Source organism: Scomber scombrus, chromosome 16 (assembly GCF_963691925.1).
Source record: "Scomber scombrus chromosome 16, fScoSco1.1, whole genome shotgun sequence".
In the NCBI taxonomy this organism is placed as follows: Eukaryota; Metazoa; Chordata; class Actinopteri; order Scombriformes; family Scombridae; genus Scomber; species Scomber scombrus.
The window spans coordinates 28,923,840-28,943,379 of NC_084985.1; the positions used below are offsets into that span (position 1 = coordinate 28,923,840).

At 38.2% G+C, this 19,540-nt stretch overlaps 1 protein-coding gene across 3 annotated transcripts in view; it reads left to right on the forward strand.

Moving 5' to 3' along the window:
* Positions 1 to 1,423: 1,423 nt before the first annotated feature.
* The window catches only part of abcf1 (ATP-binding cassette, sub-family F (GCN20), member 1), a 31,437-nt gene continuing 13,320 nt past the window's right edge, over positions 1,424 to 19,540 (forward strand). Inside the window, exons 1-17 of one of the 3 annotated variants that reach the window (XM_062435346.1) lie at positions 1,424 to 1,582; positions 4,372 to 4,421; positions 4,520 to 4,597; positions 7,345 to 7,471; positions 7,568 to 7,602; positions 7,676 to 7,759; positions 8,840 to 8,890; positions 9,174 to 9,254; positions 11,498 to 11,554; positions 11,652 to 11,729; positions 11,813 to 11,908; positions 12,054 to 12,176; positions 12,297 to 12,397; positions 13,306 to 13,391; positions 13,472 to 13,611; positions 16,203 to 16,351; positions 18,207 to 18,290. In XM_062435346.1, the coding sequence (XP_062291330.1) occupies positions 1,522 to 1,582; positions 4,372 to 4,421; positions 4,520 to 4,597; positions 7,345 to 7,471; positions 7,568 to 7,602; positions 7,676 to 7,759; positions 8,840 to 8,890; positions 9,174 to 9,254; positions 11,498 to 11,554; positions 11,652 to 11,729; positions 11,813 to 11,908; positions 12,054 to 12,176; positions 12,297 to 12,397; positions 13,306 to 13,391; positions 13,472 to 13,611; positions 16,203 to 16,351; positions 18,207 to 18,290 (1,481 nt within the window). In that variant the 5' untranslated portion in view covers positions 1,424 to 1,521. The remainder of the gene's footprint in view (positions 1,583 to 4,371; positions 4,422 to 4,519; positions 4,598 to 7,344; positions 7,472 to 7,567; positions 7,603 to 7,675; positions 7,760 to 8,839; positions 8,891 to 9,173; positions 9,255 to 11,497; positions 11,555 to 11,651; positions 11,730 to 11,812; positions 11,909 to 12,053; positions 12,177 to 12,296; positions 12,398 to 13,305; positions 13,392 to 13,471; positions 13,612 to 16,202; positions 16,352 to 18,206; positions 18,291 to 19,540) is intronic. The other 2 variants (XM_062435347.1, XM_062435348.1) reach the window with 2 other exon arrangements.

Below are 19,540 nucleotides of genomic sequence, written 5' to 3' on the forward strand. Positions count from 1 at the left end.
AACACAACTGAAAAAATGGCAACATAATATAGCCTACAAAAGCTGTACAAAAATACAAATAAATAAGAATAAAAAATAGGATAAAGTAAAACACTAAAAATGATAATATGACATTGAATTTTTGGGCCGGGGCAGGATCATCAGGCCGTTGGCTGCTGCTCTATGCTTCATAATGAGCAGCTTCTATCTGTGTAGATTTTGCCGTGGGCACCACTCCCTCGAGGTCTTGTAGGGATTCAATGTTCAAACATATATTTAATTCCGTGAACTTATTTATTAATAAGTAATAAGACTTAGAATCAATTCTGTGGCTTGCAACCATTGTAGAGACTCACGAACTGGGATGTGGGCTGTCTTTCCGAACTCTTGCAGCTGAATTTTGAACAAGTTACAGGTGTATGGTTGTATTTTTTAGGAAGTTCTGTCAGACGTCCATTGTAGAGAGCAATTTTGCTAAAGATAAAAGCAGAAATCCATTTTTTAACAAATCTTGTTTTGTCATGATTTTGGCCATGTTTTAAAGGTGATAACACGTTCATTTTTTCTCTCTTAACTTGTTAAGGAGGATGGCGACACCTGCTGATTGTTGAGAAGCATGATAAAAATAACATTGTGCTTTCCGAAACACATCACCATCACCAGAGTGAGTCTCTTGTAAAAAATATTATTTCAGCATTTTTCTTCTACAAAAGATTTTAAAAATGGTCTCTTTTTAGTACTGTCACGGATACCACTGACATTATGAGAATTTTTTTTTAAACCTAAAATAATCTGCCATAAAAATAAATAAAAAAGAGAAAATGTATATGAAGTGGATGTCTGCAAAGAGCTATGAATAAATAAAGCTCTGTCTATACACACACACACACACACACACACACACACACACACACACACAGACACACACACACACACACACACACACACACGTGTTCAGGTTAGGGTATGGACGGAGAAACACATGGGGGGTATTCCAAGAAGGAGGTTCAACAAACACTGAGTCTAACCCTTACTGTATTGGCAGCTTGAAAACATGTCCAATAGAGCACAATCCACAATGTAGTTTCTATAGGAAATGAAATATATATATGTTTTTAAAACAACAACAAAAAACAAACAACAACAACAATGCAAAACGTTTTTGTCATGGGAAATTTGAAATACAAAGATTCATGTCTAAGAGAATTACATTTGTTTTTGGTAGGCTACTTATAATTGTACAGAAACAAGTACACAAAGGTGATTTCTATTAAAAAGAATATTAATTTCAGTCGATCTTGGTCAATTGGAAAATAAATGTAGAAGAAAGTTATGCTTTCCTCCAGCCTCGGGGTGGCGGTGAAGCACGGTAAACCGTTTTGCCAACCATGTAAAATACCAAATGAACAAGAAAGAAACTTTGGCGAGCCATCCGCGTCAACCCGGCATCTGCTTCATCACGTCGTGGTGCGGCATGACATGTGTGCTGTAGATCAACTTCTAGCTACTCTATTTCTGTAAAGTCGCAGTTCAAGTAACAAAATGCCGAAAAAAGTGAAAGAAGAAGCAGAGTGGGTGGGCGATGAAGTCTCCCCGGCAGCAGGTGAGATAACGTTAATGTTGAGCGAGAAGCTGGCTAGTGGGCTACATAGCATTACAGCTAGCATACATGTCTAGCAATAGCAGTAGAGGTGTTGGTCTGATCAAATTCCATTGAAAATAATCAATTTTAACACTTATTTGATCATTTGCAACGCAGCATATCTTGTCATAAGAGGATAACTTTTTCATGAATCGTTAGCATATCTGATTAATTCGGATTTAAGATGAGTCTCCTATTGCCTTTTAGTAAAATAGCTACTTTTGGAGCTGAATAATTGCTCATTGGATATATGGGGCCTTACATGCTAATGATTATATTGTCACATTTGCCAAATTGATATGAAGAAGCGAACCAACTCAATCTAAAGAAATAGTTTTAGATATAACGTTAAGTTATGTTTAACAGTTCACTTGGGGATTTGCCAAAATAATATTGTGATGTTATCTGCAACTGCCACCGAAAAACAAGAACATAATATTGCTGTGTCTACTAATTAAGTGTGTTTTGACAGTATGACACATACATGGAGCTCATTAGGCCATTACATGGGAATATGTCAATGTTGACACTATAATAATAATGTGGTACACATCAGGTTCGAGTGCCGTGAAGGCATAGAATAGAATTTTATATTAAAAAATACCTTTTTTTTGGTAAATAAAATCTATAATTAGATAAAACGATTGAAGTCCAACGTAGTTGTAGGTGATAGACGAGCTTTAATGGGATATTAAACGGCGTCATTTTCCCAATGACTTAAACTAAACACATTTCAGTTCTTCAGAGTGATAGAATGCTATTATAAGCGTTGTTGAAATAATTCGACAGTTTATTCTCAGTTTACAGTAAGAACATACCATTTGGACTGCAGATGTTAATAGCAATACATTTAACTATGTGAAATACTGTACGTAACGCTAAATTGCAAATGACATATATAACCATGACAATGAGGTTAAAGTGCTGACTCTATTCGGTGTGTGGAAACAACAGCGTGGAACCCAGTAGCTCTTTACACAGATGGTTGACAAATGAATGGCAAAGATGAAGTGTGTTAGCATGGTGTTGTTTCACCACAAGCCTCAAACGCATCTTTATTGCTTTGTGTCATATATTATCTGCTGGAGTGATGAACACAATTCTTTCAAATGATATTCAAACATTTGGTGTTTTGATGATGGTGCTGGAGAGTGCAGACTGTCTTAGGTCCTCCTCACCCAGTAAGGCCAGGGTCCTCCTAGTGGCACCGGCAGGTAGTGGCACCTTAGACTGACTCAGACTGCTCCTGGTTTGTTTTCACAAGAGGTCATCAGCTGTAAGTCTGTTTTAGGATGGTTATTAAACAACCATGTTCTTACTAACTTTTTTGTTTGTCATTTATTAATGTATGCCAAAGAGGTTGATTTTACCTGTTTGGAAATACAAATGAACTAAAATACAGTCTAAGATAAGATGTTTTTTTTTGCAGTATTAGAGCAGCAAATGGACAGTAAAATAGAAGAGCATCAATAAGAAAGAATAAAGAATTATACATAAGTACGAATAACAATAATAGTGGAAATATACAATACACATTTAAGTAGTATTGGTATTGAGTGGTAATATACCAGGGATGATATTGTTATGGCACAGATAAAAGTGAATTAAAATAAATGTATATTATTGCACAGTTGAATTCAAATTAGTCGTATAAATGAAATACTAATATTGCACAGCATTGGACATTAAAAGTGCAGTGTGTCAAATTGTCCAGGTGGGGGGGTTGAGGTCTTTACCAGTCCTCAGTTTTATTATTGCAAAGAGTGAAATTGTGTTGTGTAAATATAATTGCGAACACAGGTTTAAACATAAATGATCAAAGATGAGTTTAGTAACATGTGGTTTTTTTCATAAATAAATAAAATTCTGCAGTGGAATTTTGTTGCAAGTTACCACCCATCTCTATTTCATCCTGTCATATCTTCACTGTCCCTATAATAAAGGCAAACCCCCCCCCCCCCCCCCCACTACACCACTATCTACCACAGCTGTGATGTGGCACTTCTGTGGCAGCTAGTGATGACTGACGCTAACATAAGTGGAGAAAATATTAAGATATTTTATTTAATGTTTTATTATTTACACCAGTTAAACTTGTTATTGTCAGTTTGCTACTCTGCTGCTGCTTAATGTCACAAAACAGTTTGTAAATAAAAACCTACATGTCACTAAACTTATGTTTGCTCAATTATGTTTAAACCTGATTTAATTGAAATAATAAAACATAAGTAAAGAGTGTGGTGTTCCTTTTTTAATTTCAAAATAGGTGAAATCATAACCACCTCGGTGAAAGTAAATACATTCAATGAATGAAAAACAAAAAAGTAGAACATGTTCTCTTAGCAACCATTCTAAAACAGACTTTAAGCTGCTGATCTGTCGTGAAACAAACTAGAATGATGAGAGCCACAGGCTGCCACTGATGTGCCACCACAAGGATCCTGGCCTCTTTCAAGTACCTCTGCAACTAGTTTGACACCAAATATTAAGCTTTATTGAAGTTTATGTTGTCTCATTCTTTTCCTTTGCCTGTTGAGAGACTGTTTTCAAAAAGTGCTACAATTCCTACACTGTTTACCTACGGATGTCAACACCCTTAAATTAAAGGTGAAAGCTGGTACTTAACCTCAATGAATACAGCGTGTACAGCATGGTGGAGAGCACACCTGTGACAATAGGCACTATTTTAATGATGTCCAACATGTTCTGCACCGGTCACTTTCCCAAATCAACACTCTGTTTTCTTCCAGCAGAAAAGACAGTGAAGAAGGGGAAGAAAGATAAAAAGGGGAAAAAGAGTGTGAGTACTTCAAGTGGTGGGTTGCCTACACGTTAAAATGCTCCAAAGGTGATTTGAAAGCTCTGACTAGATTATGATGTGTGAATGTTTTTCTCCAGTTCTTTGAGGAGCTCGCCACAGATAGCAAACCTGAGAAGGCAGTTGAGGTGGCTGTGAAAGACACACAAGGAAAACAGGTAATCTTCACCCTGGAAGTATGTATTACAGTAATGAGATGACTGATGGTGCTTTGTTTTGACAAACAGAACTCTTTAGGCTTGCAGTAAATGGAAAGGTGAGTTTTGTGCTTAGGGATGGTAATTGAGAACCAGTTCCAGTTTAGAATGGGTTTTTAATTGTCCAAACCATCAGAATTGTATGCCTCCTTATCAATTCATCTATTCCTTTTATCGATGCTCAGATGTGTGGTGTTGGTGGAACTGAAAAGGCTGAACTCTTCTGTGAGGGCAGAGCAGCCTCCAGACTGTCTATATGGCCACAAGTTATATTCAGCTTGCAGTTTTTTTCAAAAACGGCAACTGCTACAAACATGTTGTGATTGAATGACTAAATAATTCCCTTTGTGAGACTAACATGAAGTTTACTTTGAACCTTCTACACCCTCACTCAGAGGTTAACATTAGCAGAGCGCTGTAGTTAACTCCAGCAGCTGACCAACACACACTGCAACATTAAACTACTTAAAGCAACTCTGAGCTGAAGAAAAGAACTTGGTGATCAGTCTGTCTCACCTCAACAACCCTGCAGACACTCAGCATGTTGGACAGTGATGTCTGTCAGAGAGGCTGCTCTCCACTGCTGGATATATAACGTTAATAATATTAACATTACTTAATTACATAACTTGTTTGCATAAATGTTTTCAAAGAGTGGTCCTTGGGCATTTTAGTAGGCAGGTTTCTGCATACCAGGGTCCACTCCAGTTTGCATATAGGAGGGGTGTTGGTGTGGATGATGCTCTACTTTATATGCTACACAGAGTCTATAGCCACCTGGAGTCAGCTGGTGCATCTGCGAGATTCTTATTTTTTGATTTCTCTAATGCTTTTAATACAATTCAGCCACATATTTTAGTTAAGAAACTGCTGGATTGGAAAATAAATAACAACACATTTGCATGGGTAATGGAATACCTCACATCTAGACCTCAGTTTGTGAAAATTGGTGATGTGGTATCCAAAACTATTTTAACCAATACTGGAGCCCCACAGGGTACAGTGTTGTCACCCTTTTTATTCACCCTGTATACCTCAGACTGGAGGTCAAGTTTGGTCTCTAACTGCCACTTACAGACATTTCCTGATGACTCTGCACTTGTTGTTTGCATCACTGTAGACAGGTGGATATAAATCATTTAATTTTAAACCTAAATAAGACAAAAGAACTTATCATTGATTTTAGAAAGAAAATGATACCAGTGCCTCCTGTACTCATCAATGATGTGGCTGTTGAGGTTGTTCCTCTACTACAGGAACCTTGGCATCCTTGTGGATAACAGGCTGGACTGGAAAGAGAACACCCGTACCAATCTTACAAAGGCCCAGTCCAGACTGTTCTTCCTCAGGAAGCTTTGGTCATTTGATGTCAGCAGGTCACTCTTAAATGTGTTTTATCAAAGTATTTTAGTTAGTGTGCGTTTTTATGCTGTTGTATGCTGGGAGTGGGGGTTGAAGTCAGAGGACAGAAATAGGATCAACAAGTTAATAAAAACGGCAGGATCCTGGAGGAAAGAGTAGGCAGGAAACTCAGTAGCATCCTGCACAATAAGGACCAGCCATTGTTTGGTGTTTGTAGTGAACTGAAGAGCTCCTTTAGTGCCAGACTAGTGATGCCAAGGTGCTCTATAGAAAGATTTAGAAGGTCCTTTATACCTGGTGCACTGAGGTTTTTTAATGAACATTGCTGTTGACTGCTGAGTGTTGTGGATTGTTTAATTGATGTTGATGTGGTGCTTTGCTCTTATCTTGTACAGCCTGAGTCTGCATGTTTCCTTGCTATATGTTGGCTGTTTTTGTGAGAAGGTGACATTCAATTTCTTCTCCAAGGGGATTAATAAAGTACCTCTTATCTCATCTTATTAATAACAGCCTTACCTACAGCATGCAGGCATAAAAGAAGTGAAGCTCACCTAAAGCCGGGTATACACTGTGATGTAGTTTATTAAATCCCAGTGTGGCTTGCAATAAAGTGAAATTCTACAGTCTGTTGGCACCACAACATCCTGTCATTCTGAACTAAAAGTCATTATTTTAAATGATAAATGAGGACAAATGCACGGAGCTAGTTACAGTGGTTTACTATATACAGTGTTAAGACTTTGAGTTAAAAAGCTATATGATCTTGCCAGTGTTGTAAGTGTGATACGATGAAGGTCAGCTAGACTGAAACAGTGGCAGTAAGAGACAGTGTGCAGGAGTTCTTCACATGGTTTTTAAGTTGCACCTTCCTCCGAGGCACCTGTCACATATTCAGATGTGCATAGATGAAAGAAAATGATAATTATTCATTTATTTATTTATTCACCATCTTTTGTAACTTGAACGTCAACCAAACCAATAAATATTTTAAATGAAAATTAAAATATTGTTAAGTTTTTTTAGTAGTTTCTTGAGATATTGAGCGGCCATACTCCCCTTATAGAACAAATCAGGCCATAATATAAATAATGGCCACATGTTAACAATACAATATTTGTAAATGCTAGTATGAACTTCAGTGCATCCACAACAGTTAGATTCATCAGTCACTGCTGCTGACTCAATGTTTAGTGCCACAGCAGTCCCTGGTGCATACTTGTTTCTTATTGTTGTCATTTATACACATTGTATTGCAGGTATTGGATTGGTGTTCTTTTCAGATCAAGTGTCAACATCTGCTTCTAAAACCCTGTGTCAAAACTCAAGACTGTTCTTGTTCTTTTAAGCCTCAGAAAAAGAAGAAAGACCGTCGGAAAGGAAAAGGTGGAGATGCAGATGAGGATGACGATGAGGACGTCATGCTGAAGCTGAAGAAGCTCTCTGTGCAAGCCAGTGACGAGGAAGATGAGCCAGGTATGATGTGTCAAGACTGCTTGATCGTGATGAAATGGTTGCTACACTCACATATGTACAGTGATTGTTAAGTGTGCCTGTCTTTCCGCCCCACAGTCGTCGCCCCCAGCAAAGGAAACAAAAAGAATAAGGTATGTCAGTAGTCTGCATTGCCTCCTTACTCTTCACATATTGGCAGTATAAAGCATCTCTGGTGTTCTTCAGGGTGGAAACATCTTTGCTGCTCTCAGCCAGGAGCAGAGTGATGAGGATGAGGACTCTGATTTGGAAGAGGAAGAAATAAAAAAGGTACAGTGCACACGACTTGACACATCACAGGATTTCAAATGACCACAATGTTTATTGAACTGAAGTTTGATTGCATGTGTCTTCTGTTCATGTCATTTACTACAAATCAACACAAATGACGAGATTTGAACTATATTTTTAAGAAAACTTCAATGAGGAAATACATGACTGTTCTTTTATTTAAAATTCACAAAATGGAAATTGAATTGAAATGTTTGAACTAATCATCTTGTAATGAATCACATTTACTTTGTAAATATATAATTATCATATGCAGTATGCAGCACTGTCAAAGGTTTCCCCATATAGATTTTTTATAAATGGATCATTTTGGTATTTATGGAAATAACAACCATAAATACAAAAGTTAGATACAATCACAAATACATAAAAGTAAATTATAAAGAGTAGAAAGAATTCTAATATATAAATATAAATTAAATAAAGAATCCAATTATCACTAATTATAACATATTGCTAATAAAAACACAGAAATCAAAGTAAATGCACAAATCCTGTATCACATAAATACACAAGTAGAACAACATATATAGTGTTATAATTTGGTAGTGTGACTCATTTTACTTTTTGCATCATTAGGCTTCCATAGCTGCGCTAGATTCCCTGCTGCTCCTCCTACTTCAGGCTCTCAGTGTAGAGACCTGAGGTTAACTTACCACTGCTCCTCTCCTCATCTCATACTGCTGACTGAGATCCTCTCAGCAGGTAGAAGCTGTAACAAGGTTAATGATCCACACGTGACATTATAAAAAGAAGACATGACGTGTGAATGATCGATAGAAAACCGATCGTGTTTCGTCTCGCGAGATCTCGTGGTACGAGATCTTGTCAAACCCCTAATGTGAACCCTTGCAGTTATTCAAATATGAATGAATGTGGCATAAAAGCATTTTATTGGTATTTGGGACAAGCACAAGAGTGCTCAGCCTGATAATGTATGTTAAGGAGGAATAAGGTGTTTTAAAATTGATGCTCGCAGCAGCAACTTCTCTGCTAAGTGTGAGTCAGTCTCTTAAAGCACTGGGTATATCTCTACATGTCTGTGTGTCTTTGATACAGGAGGTTGAGAAGGGCAAGAAAAAAGATAAATCTAAATCCAAGAAAGTGAAGGTGGGTGCTAGAAAATCTTTATTTCCTTTTCATCATCTTTCTATTTCCCTGATTTGAACCTCTCTCCACAGTTGATACATTTTTCCATGGACAAATATTTCTGGAACACATATGGGTGTCACACTGAGCATTTTCTTTTTCAAATATCTTTTTATGTCTGATCTGTCTCATCTTCCCTCTGTCCTCTGCCTCATACTTCACAGGTCCTCTCCATAACTGAATTACTGAGTTTCTCAATGTAACTACCTTTGCTGACGGTGAATGGTGTGTTTGATCTTGTTAGGCTGTATCTGATGAGGAGGATGAGGCAGAACAGGATGATGAAAAGAAACATGCAAAGAAAGCAGAAGCCAAGCTGTCCAAGGTGTGTGCAGTTTCATATTATCTGAGACAAGAACACATTTGAAATACAGAAATTGCTAATTTAGCCACTTGTAAAATAAGTAGGGCTGTCAAACGATTAATTTTTTAAATCACGATTAATCCCTGAATTTTAAGAGTTAATTGTGATTGATCGCATTTTTTATTGCATGTTTAAAATTCTATTACTTTGCATTTCACAACAGTTTTTGAATCCATATAAACAATGTAAAGCAGTTCTTACCAGTGTATCATGATTGGGAATCAAATGAATGCAAAGAAAGTTACTTTATGAGCTTGACTTTTACATTTTAGTATTACAAAGTCTAATTCAATAATATAGCATGCCTTAAACAGAAAAGATATGCTACTACAACAGTGTGGTCTTGAGGTAGGAGACAACTTCAAAGTGCTTATTCTGTGAAATATATAATTTTTTGGGAAGGATTACACTGTTCCACATTGAGAAACATGCAGATGTACATGCAAACATACAGGACATATTAATAAAGTGCATAAAAAACTAAAAACACTTGCAAGGAAAGTCACAACAATTGGCGCAGACAGTGCATGGAAAATGACAGTAGCAGTAAGACTCCTGCCATACAAACACGTCGTGCACTGTGCACATTTTACAGAGGTCGACTGCAATGGCAATCCATGACAGTGGTTTAGAGTGAGAGTGAACACAACGATTAACATGATTTTAAAAAATTGATGCGTAATGCTCGGCCTTTAATTGCATCAAGATTAGTGCATTAACGCAGAGAGCCCTAAAAATAAGTGTCAATATGTCTCATGTTTATTACTGGTAAGAATAATGGGTGAAACTATGAAAATACAACCTGCATTTTAATAAATAAGAATAATTATTTAAATTAGCCCTGAAAGTAAGAGCAGCTGTGAAACATTGGAAGAAATGTTCTAGTAAATATGACATGAAGAGGATATGTAGCCAAAACTAACCTGTGTGCATGAATGACATTACACAGTACTGAAAAACAAGAGTGCCTAGTGGGTTTCACATATTAAGCACAGATGGATACTTAAATAAAACAAACTATTCGACATGTATTAAAATGACTACATGTATATGGGAAATAAGATCACTTTCTTACAACACATATAGTAGTGTGCAAAAGTCTAAGGCGACCAACATCAAACAAACTGAAAATACAGGAACTATGTACACTAAATTTGACATTAATTATTAAATATTATTATTAATTCAGGTTCCATTCCATTTAAGTTTAAGAGAGCCATGTTCCTGCTATTGCTCAAGTGTAAGGGGAGGTCTGAATACTTACACACTTTAGCCTATAGAAGCCACCATTAGACTTGTTGTTTTATCAATGCTATAATGACCATATATAATTATTTCTCAGTCTCTTTATTAGAATACAACCAGAAAAATACAGGAAATGTGTATGCAGTATTAAAAACAGAAAAGAAAACAGCTTCTATAGGCTAAAGTGTGTAAGTATTCAGACCTCTCCTTACACTTGAGCAATATCTCTCTTAAACCTAAATGGAATGGAGCCTCAGTTAATAATAGTATTTAATAATTAATGTAAAATGTTGTGTACATATTTCCTGTATTTTTCTGTTTGTATGATGGTGGACTAAGACTTTTGCACACTACTGTATGTGTTAATGATTGAGCTGCAGATGTTTGGATAGAGCTAGGCCATCTGTTTCCCCCTGATTCCAGTCTTTATGCTAAGCTAGGCTAACCACATTGGCCCAGAACAAGGATGCCTGGAGAGCTTTATTTGGCAACCTATGCCCAAAGCGGGGCCACAGGGTATAATGGAATAATAGGCTAACCATAATCCGCCTCCAGCTCGGTACTTCACACACAGACAGGGGAAAAACTCCAAAGAATATTGGACTTACATTCAGCAGGTGGACAGAAACACAACTTCATATGAATGATACTGTTGCTCCATAACAGATGGATGTGGATAACAAGCAACTGTTTGCTAACAAGTTCAACATATCAGCTTAAAAGGTGATGATATGTCGGTGTCAGTGAGATCAATGATATCAATGATGACTAAGTTCAGTCAGCTGTTACTTTGTGACTGAATAGAACTCCTTTTAATGCAGATTTCGTCAGTTCTGTGGCAATCCTTCACCTCAGTATTGTAATTATTGTATCAGTTTTAAATTGCATGCATTTGTACAGTCTGTTGTTAACTGGGTATACATGTAATGTTAGATTACATTTTTTTTTCTGTTCTGCAGTCATCAGAGTATGATGAGGTCGAAAATCCAAAGAAGGGGAAGAAAGACCAACGGAAGGTAAGTAATAAGCCCCGATGTTGTTTCTGTTCTCTCAGTTTTTCTTTTCTTTTCAACAGCTTCCAGGTAACTGTGTGACTTCACTCTGTCCATGCAGAAGGGAAAACCAGCTGAGCGCTCTATCAGTGAGGATGAAGATGAGGAGGAGAATAGTGATGGAGGTGACATGATGATGGTACGTTTGTCTTGCCAGGCTGTCTCGTCTGTCTCTGGTCTGGATCAATGGTTGAACTTGTCTCTGTCTCTGGCTGTAATCAGAGTGCTGAGGATGTCATCGCAGAGCAGGCTAAGCAACAGGAGGATGACCCATTTGCTAACATGAGTAAAAAGGAGAAGAAGAAGAAGAAGAAACTGGTAATTGCATTTTAGTCTCTTATTTATAGGAGCCTGTGAAAACAGTTCTCTGTGGCCCTCAAAGAGCTTTGTCAGTTGTAATCCAGGCTTATTATGTGTGTGTCTTTGGATTTGTATGAGTCTGTGTTGGTGTGTTTGATTACAGATGGAGTATGAGCGTCAGGTGGCCAGTGTTCGTGCTCAGAATGCCTTGGAGGGAGATTTCTCCATTTCCCAGGCTGAGATGTCCTCCAGACAGGCCATGCTGGAGAATGCCTCTGACATCAAGGTTACCTATCTTACAGTCTTCTCAATGATGACAAAGTTCTTAAGATGCTTTTAAACTCGGAAAGAAGGATTTTTTTATATTAAATGTACTGCAGATACAGTCTCTGTTTGTGTTCTTTAGCTGGAGAGGTTCAGCATATCTGCCCATGGCAAGGAGCTTTTTGTCAACGCTGACCTTCTGATTGTGGCAGGAAGAAGATATGGTTTGGTGGGACCAAATGGGTATGTTTTTTTTCTTTTTTTCATGACTTTGAAGACAAACACAGACTTTTACTTGTAATGCTTTCCATTACTCAGATAATCATAGCAGGATTGGAGTTATTTTATATTATCACACTCTGATAAGGTAGACCTGGTGAAGATGCTTTCTGTCCTACTGAACATGCTACTGTGGCATTGAAACATTTTTTTGTTGTGAGAGTCACTGTTTACATATACTTGGTTCATGAAGTATGATATACCTATCATTTTATAAATCATGAAACGATCATACGTTTTTAAAACATATCAGATCAAATAAAACTACAGACTTTCTCATACTCCCGTCTAGTAGCAATTAGTAGTTATGTCAATATTTGTATCATTCCTACTTTATCAGGACATGTCTGTGTAAAGACCAAAACATTGGAGTTAAAATATTCATTAATATGACAACAACATCAACATTGCACTTGGAGAAAGGAAAGAAATTGACAAATTCCAAAAAAATGGATTCTTGTACTTTATTAACGTCATGGTTTCTTGTCATTTTATGCAGTATTCAATAGAGGCAAATGTTTGGACTATTGTATATCTGGTTAAATAATGCCCCAATTAAGAATTTGCTTAACATGACAAACATGCAGCTTTTGGGGGCATTTTCAAGTTTTAATTTTTGAATATTTGTCCAACCTAACTAAAATCATTCAATCATTTTCTATCTAAAAATAGAAATAGTTGAACCTTTGCTGAATGAATTTGAAGTAAAGAGTGATCCAAAGAGTTCACATCAAGATTTTTACCCTGAAGAAGGGCTATGGGAAATCAACATTACATGGCTTGTAATAGGAGCCAGTATTGATCTTGATGTTCACCTGTTCACTGTATAAGAAAATGAGTCAGTCTTCTCTTTTCTCTGTCTTGGCTTTCAGCAAAGGAAAGACCACATTACTGAAACACATAGCAAACAGAGCTCTCAGTATTCCCCCCAACATTGATGTGCTGCTGTGTGAACAGGGTAAGTCAGAATGTCATTTCTTTCTCTGACCATGCCATTCTGTTCCACTCACTCTGTTGCGTGTGTGTGTTCTTCACCAGAGGTGGTAGCTGATGACACACCAGCAGTGCAGGCGGTGCTAAAGGCAGACACCCGCCGTCTGAAGCTGCTGGAGGAGGAAAGGCAGCTCCAAACTCGTCTGGAGAAGGGAGAGGACAATGTGGCTGAGAGACTAGAGAAGGTGAGTGATTGTACCACTGTGTTGTGATATTGCCAAGTACAGCCAGGTAAACTGGCACAGTTACTTCAGAGTCAGGGCTGCTTCCAGCACTGGTGCATATAAACCTTTTTTTGAGTTTTTCATCCTGGTACCATGAGGTTTAAAGGCCTATCCACATAGAGAGCATTTTGAGTGTTTGACAGTTACACTTATATTTGATCAAATTGATCAACCTGAACTGATTCTGACGTGATTGAGACGTGTCACCCAACAACCTGCAATTGTTTTGCTCTCCTTTTTATTTCTTTGCTGCACTTATTAACAGATAATCCCAACAGACAGCTGTGTAAATCACATATATTGTCTGCTGTTTATGTGTTCTGAATGTTATAATGGTATCGATATACATACTCTGCTAAGAGTTGCTAAGAGCTTCACTACAGGCAGATACAACTGCTCACTACGGTGGGTGGGGAAATAATATCATTGAAACAATACACTGCGTGCACAATTATTAGGCAAGTTGTATTCCTGAGGATTCATTTTATTGTTGAACAAATACAGTGCTGTCAGTCAATCCAAAATGTTAAGAAACCTCAAACCTGAATAGTAAACAAAGAAAAAGTGAGGTTTTTGGTTTTCTCGGGAGAATATACTATTCTACTATAGTATATAGTAATACTATTAGTGTGCACAATTACTATGCATCTAAATGAAAAACTAAAATTTTCCCATCTCACTTGTTTATTTTCATGTATTACAGAAAGAATAACAAATAAACAACTCAAAATTTACAAAGAAATACTTCTGACATTTCAAAAAAATATTCAGTGACCAATATAGCCACGCTTCTTTTCAGTAACTGCCATGAGCCTTCCATCCATGGAGTCTGTTAGTTTCTTGATCTGTTGATGATCAACCCTTCGTGCAGCAGCAACCACAGCCTTCCTAATGCTGTTCAAAGAGGTGTGTTGTCTTCCATCACTGTAAATCTCACATTTAAGAAGGGCCCACAAGTTCTCAATAGGGTTAAGGTCAGGGGAGGAAGGGGGCCATGTCATTCTGTCATTTTTAAAGCCTTTGCTGGCTAGCCATGCAGTGGAGTACTTGGATGCATGTGATGGAGGATTGTCCTGCATAAAAATCATGGCCTTCTTGAATGATGTAGACTTTTTCTGAACCACTGCTTGAAGAAAGTATCTTCTAAAAACTGGCAGTAGGTTTGGGAGTTGATTTTAAGTACATCTTCAACACGAAAAGGTCCAACTAGCTCATCCTTAATAATAGCATCCCATACCAGTACCCCACCTCCACCTTGCTGGGGCATGACTCGAAGTGGAGCTCTGTGTCCATTACTGATCCAGCCATGGGCCCATCCATCTGGTCCATTAAGAGTCACTCTCATTTCATCTGTCCCTACAACCTTTGAAAAATCTGTCTTCAGATATTTCTTTGCCCAGTCTTGATGTGTCAACTTATGAGTCTTGTTCAGTGATGGCCGTGTTTCAGCCTTCTTTACCTGGGCCATGTCTCTGACCACTGAACACCTTGTACTTCTGGACACACCAAGTAGGTTGCATTTCTGGAATATGGCGGCATTGGAGGTTATTGGGTTTTTGGGAGCTTCACGTAAGTCTTTAGCAATTCATTTGCGTCCTTTTTTTTCTCCACACGTTTCTTGTGACCCTGTTGACTATTTGCAACAAAAAGTTTGAATGTTTGGTGATCACGCCTCAATAGCTTAGCTATTTCAAGAGTGCTGCATCCCTCTGGAAGGCATTTTACAATTATTTACTTTTCAGAGTCTCTTAAATCTCTTTTTTGGCCCATTTTATCTGAGGTAAGGAAGCTGCCTAATAAATATGCATGACAATGATGATAAGGTCAAAATACTCACTTTCCTAATAATTGTGCACGCAGTGTATATAAAAACAAACCTGATTTCTTTCCGTGGAGCCTACATGATAACCATTTTTGTTCAATAAATGTCTGCTGTCAGTCAGCCTGGTCAAGACCATTTGGCTGCCTGCTGTCTTCTAAGTTTGTCAGAAGCTGCTGCTGACAGACAGCTGGTTCTGAAGGCAGTGATGGCCAAACAGGGATGTCAGTGTGAATTGAGCAGCCAGAACACTTGCACTTAATAGCACTTACATGCTGCTATAATGTCTAATATATCTACACTAGTGTTAAAGCTACACTCATCAATATTTTTTAATGAGTAACAATAAGTCACATGACTGTGTGTCATGTGGAATGTGTCACTTGTAGTAATGAACTCAGAAAAACGATCACCAACTCTGGATCCAACCTCAGCTCTTTAGTTTATATGACAAATTGACTGCTTTGGTTTGGTCTCAATGCTCTTAAAATCTGGTTTCCAGCAGCAGAGTTGATCAGTGTCTGTTGTAAATATTCATGATAGTTTACAGACTGACTTCATGGCTTAATTTCTGTATATTGTAATTGCTGTTAATATGCACCCAGTTTTTCTGTGCAGTGAGGGATTTAAAGTGACATTTGAGGTGTGCCCACATAAAGCGATTTAGAACATCTGGCTTGCTTACAGACTGTCAGATCATTGCCTGCTCATGTTTCTCCTCCTCGTCCAACAGGTCTATGAAGAGCTGAGGGCCATTGGAGCTGCAGCAGCTGAGGCGAAGGCCCGAAGGATCTTGGCTGGTCTGTCATTTACCCCCGAGATGCAGAACAGACCCACTAAGAGGTTCTCCGGAGGTTGGAGAATGAGAGTCTCCCTCGCCAGGTACATATCATGCTGCTGTCCAACATTAACCAGTCACAAATAATGCTGGGCGGTATACTGGTTTTAATGTCTCATACGATGTTGCTGCAACTCCTCGAAAGGCAGCAAAATATATAATTGTGTTCTGCAAAGAGCGCCAGGGTCAGGGCAGCGGCCTGCATGGATGAACATGGGGGTGGTTCTGTTAGCCAGCAGGTTTACCCAGATATATACTACCGGTCAAAAGTTTTAGAACACCCCAATTTTTCCAGTTCTTTACTGAAATTCAAGCAGTTCAAGTCCAATGAATAGCTTGAAATTGTACAAAGGTAAGTAGTGAACTGCCAGAGGTTAAAAAAAAAAGGTAAGGTTACCCAAAACTGAAAATTATACAAAAACACTTAAAAATGTAGATCTTTCCTACAGGGAAATTGCGAAGAAAGTCAAGGTGTCAGTGAGTACAGTTTCACTCAGAAATTGGGGGAAACTCTGAAAGGAAGAGGTCTGGCAGACCCAAAGCTTCTGAGAGTCAACAGCTTGCGTGATAGACGGCTCACAGGACAACAGCTTCAAGCACAGCTTCATAGTGGTCGTAGTAAGCAAGTCTCAGTTTCTACTGTGAAGAGAAGACTTCCAGTTGCAGGTTTGACAGGTGGAGTTGCAGCTAGAAAGCCATTGCTAAGAGTCAGAATAAGAAGAAGAGGCTCTCCTGGGCCATGAAACACCACCAATGGACTACTAAAGACTGGAAGAAGCTGTTATGGACTGACGAATCAACATTTAAAATATTCTGTTCATTACGCAGGAGTTTTGAACGCTGTCGAGTAGAAAGGATGGTTCCTCAGTGTGTGACATTAACTGTTAAACATGGAGTAGAAAGGATGGTTCCTCAGTGTGTGACATTAACTGTTAAACATGGAGGAGGAAGGATGGTTCCTCAGTGTGTGACATTAACTGTTAAACATGGAGTAGAAAGGATGGTTCCTCAGTGTGTGACATTAACTGTTAAACATGGAGTAGAAAGGATGGTTCCTCAGTGTGTGACATTAACTGTTAAACATGGAGTAGAAAGGATGGTTCCTCAGTGTGTGACATTAACTGTTAAACATGGAGTAGAAAGGATGGTTCCTCAGTGTGTGACATTAACTGTTAAACATGGAGTAGAAAGGATGGTTCCTCAGTGTGTGACATTAACTGTTAAACATGGAGTAGAAAGGATGGTTCCTCAGTGTGTGACATTAACTGTTAAACATGGAGTAGAAAGGATGGTTCCTCAGTGTGTGACATTAACTGTTAAACATGGAGTAGAAAGGATGGTTCCTCAGTGTGTGACATTAACTGTTAAACATGGAGGAGGAAGCATGATGGTCTGGGGCTGTTTTTTTGGATCCAGGGTCGGCTACCGCAGCATTCTGCAGCGATGCCATGCAGAACCCTCTGGTATGCATGTAGTTGGTCAGGGGTTCATCCTACAGCAAGATAATGACCCAAAACATAAGTCCAAGCTATGTCAGAACTACCTTGGGAAAAAAGACCAAGATGGTAAGCTTGAAAACATTTTTTCAATAAAAAACTGGAAAAATTGGGGTGTTCTAAAACATTTGACCGGTAGTGTAGATCTCTATGCATATGCATATGCTGCAGGCAGCTAGTTCATGTGTTTACTTTGATTCAGACTCAGCAACCTACTTTTGAAGTGATTTACGTACACTCTATAATCCTCCTATATAAAACCTGAGTCATGCAAAAAAAAAGTGATGTGCCTTGAAACTGCCTGAATTTTAAAAGATACCGTTGTGCAAACTTTTGGTCATACTAGCCAACACTTGTCATAACTAAGCTCTTCTTCACTAACTCTCACCTTCTGTACCCACAGAGCTCTGTTCATGGAACCCACTCTCTTGATGCTGGACGAACCCACCAACCACTTGGACCTGAATGCTGTCATCTGGCTCAACAAGTATAAACCAGCTTTTTGATCTAAAGTGTTTCTCTGTATCATATCAATGGTCCTGTTTAGAATGGAAGGGAGATATTTAAGTCAGCTGATGTCAGAAAATGTCTGGATGGTGGAAGTGAACTAGAGCTGTAGTGATTAGTTGATTATTGATTGAATCCTTTATTTATTCAGGGAAGGTCAATTGAGAGCAAGCTCTCTTTTCCAATGACGCCCTGATTACAAAACACATGAATTAACATACACAATAGGATCATAATTCACAGTTACATTCAGACTGCAGAACATTGAACAATAGGCATTTGAAACTATCCAAAGAAATAAGACATCTAGTTCAAGAACACGCTGTTAGTGATTCCACTTCTGAGGGGCATAGACCTGAAAAGCAGTCTTCCCCAATTCAGTCCTTACATTGGGAATGTTTAAAATCAAGGTCTCATGTGAACGAGTGTGCAAGTTACAAGTTCTAAATGAGATTAAACTGGTAAGATAGACAGGTAAAACATGCAGCAAGGCCTTGTAGATAAAAATCATGCAGTGCTGTTCCTTCCTTACAGATAAAGATGTTCATCCAACTTTGTCATAAAGAACACAGTGATTCTAACCCTATCACCTGTAATAAAACAGAGTGCAGAATGATACACTGCATCAAGGGGCTTCAATGTTGAGAGAGCAGCATGAATGTAGATCACATCCCCATAATCTAGAGCAGGTAAAAAAGAATGATAATTTACTCTTTAGTTTGTAAGTTAGTTCGGAGATATGAATTTTAAAAGACAGCTTATCATCTATCCAGATGCCCAGATATTTGTAATTGGAAACACTTTCAATAGGAGTCCCATTCAATATAGATATACAACTGTCTATAAGCAACGAAGTTGACAATCTTGTGAATAACATGTATATTGTCTTTTTGGGATTAATTTATAATTTAAGGTAAATCAGAGCTTGCTCTATAATATGAAAATCACACAGTAGGTTTTTAAGAGCTAGATCAGCAGAGGGGGCGACTGAAGAGGTGATTGTGTCATCAGCATACTGATGAATTGTACTATTTGCTATGCCAATACTAAAATCATTAATATAAAGAGTAAATAAAATAGGGCCTAAGGTGGATCCTTGAGGAACCCCTTTTAATACACTTAAAAAATGTGATTGACAACCATCAGCCAGCACGGCTTGAAATCTGTCTGATAAATAGTTTTTGAACCAATTAAGGGATTTCCTGTCAAAACCAATGGTTTCAACGTGCT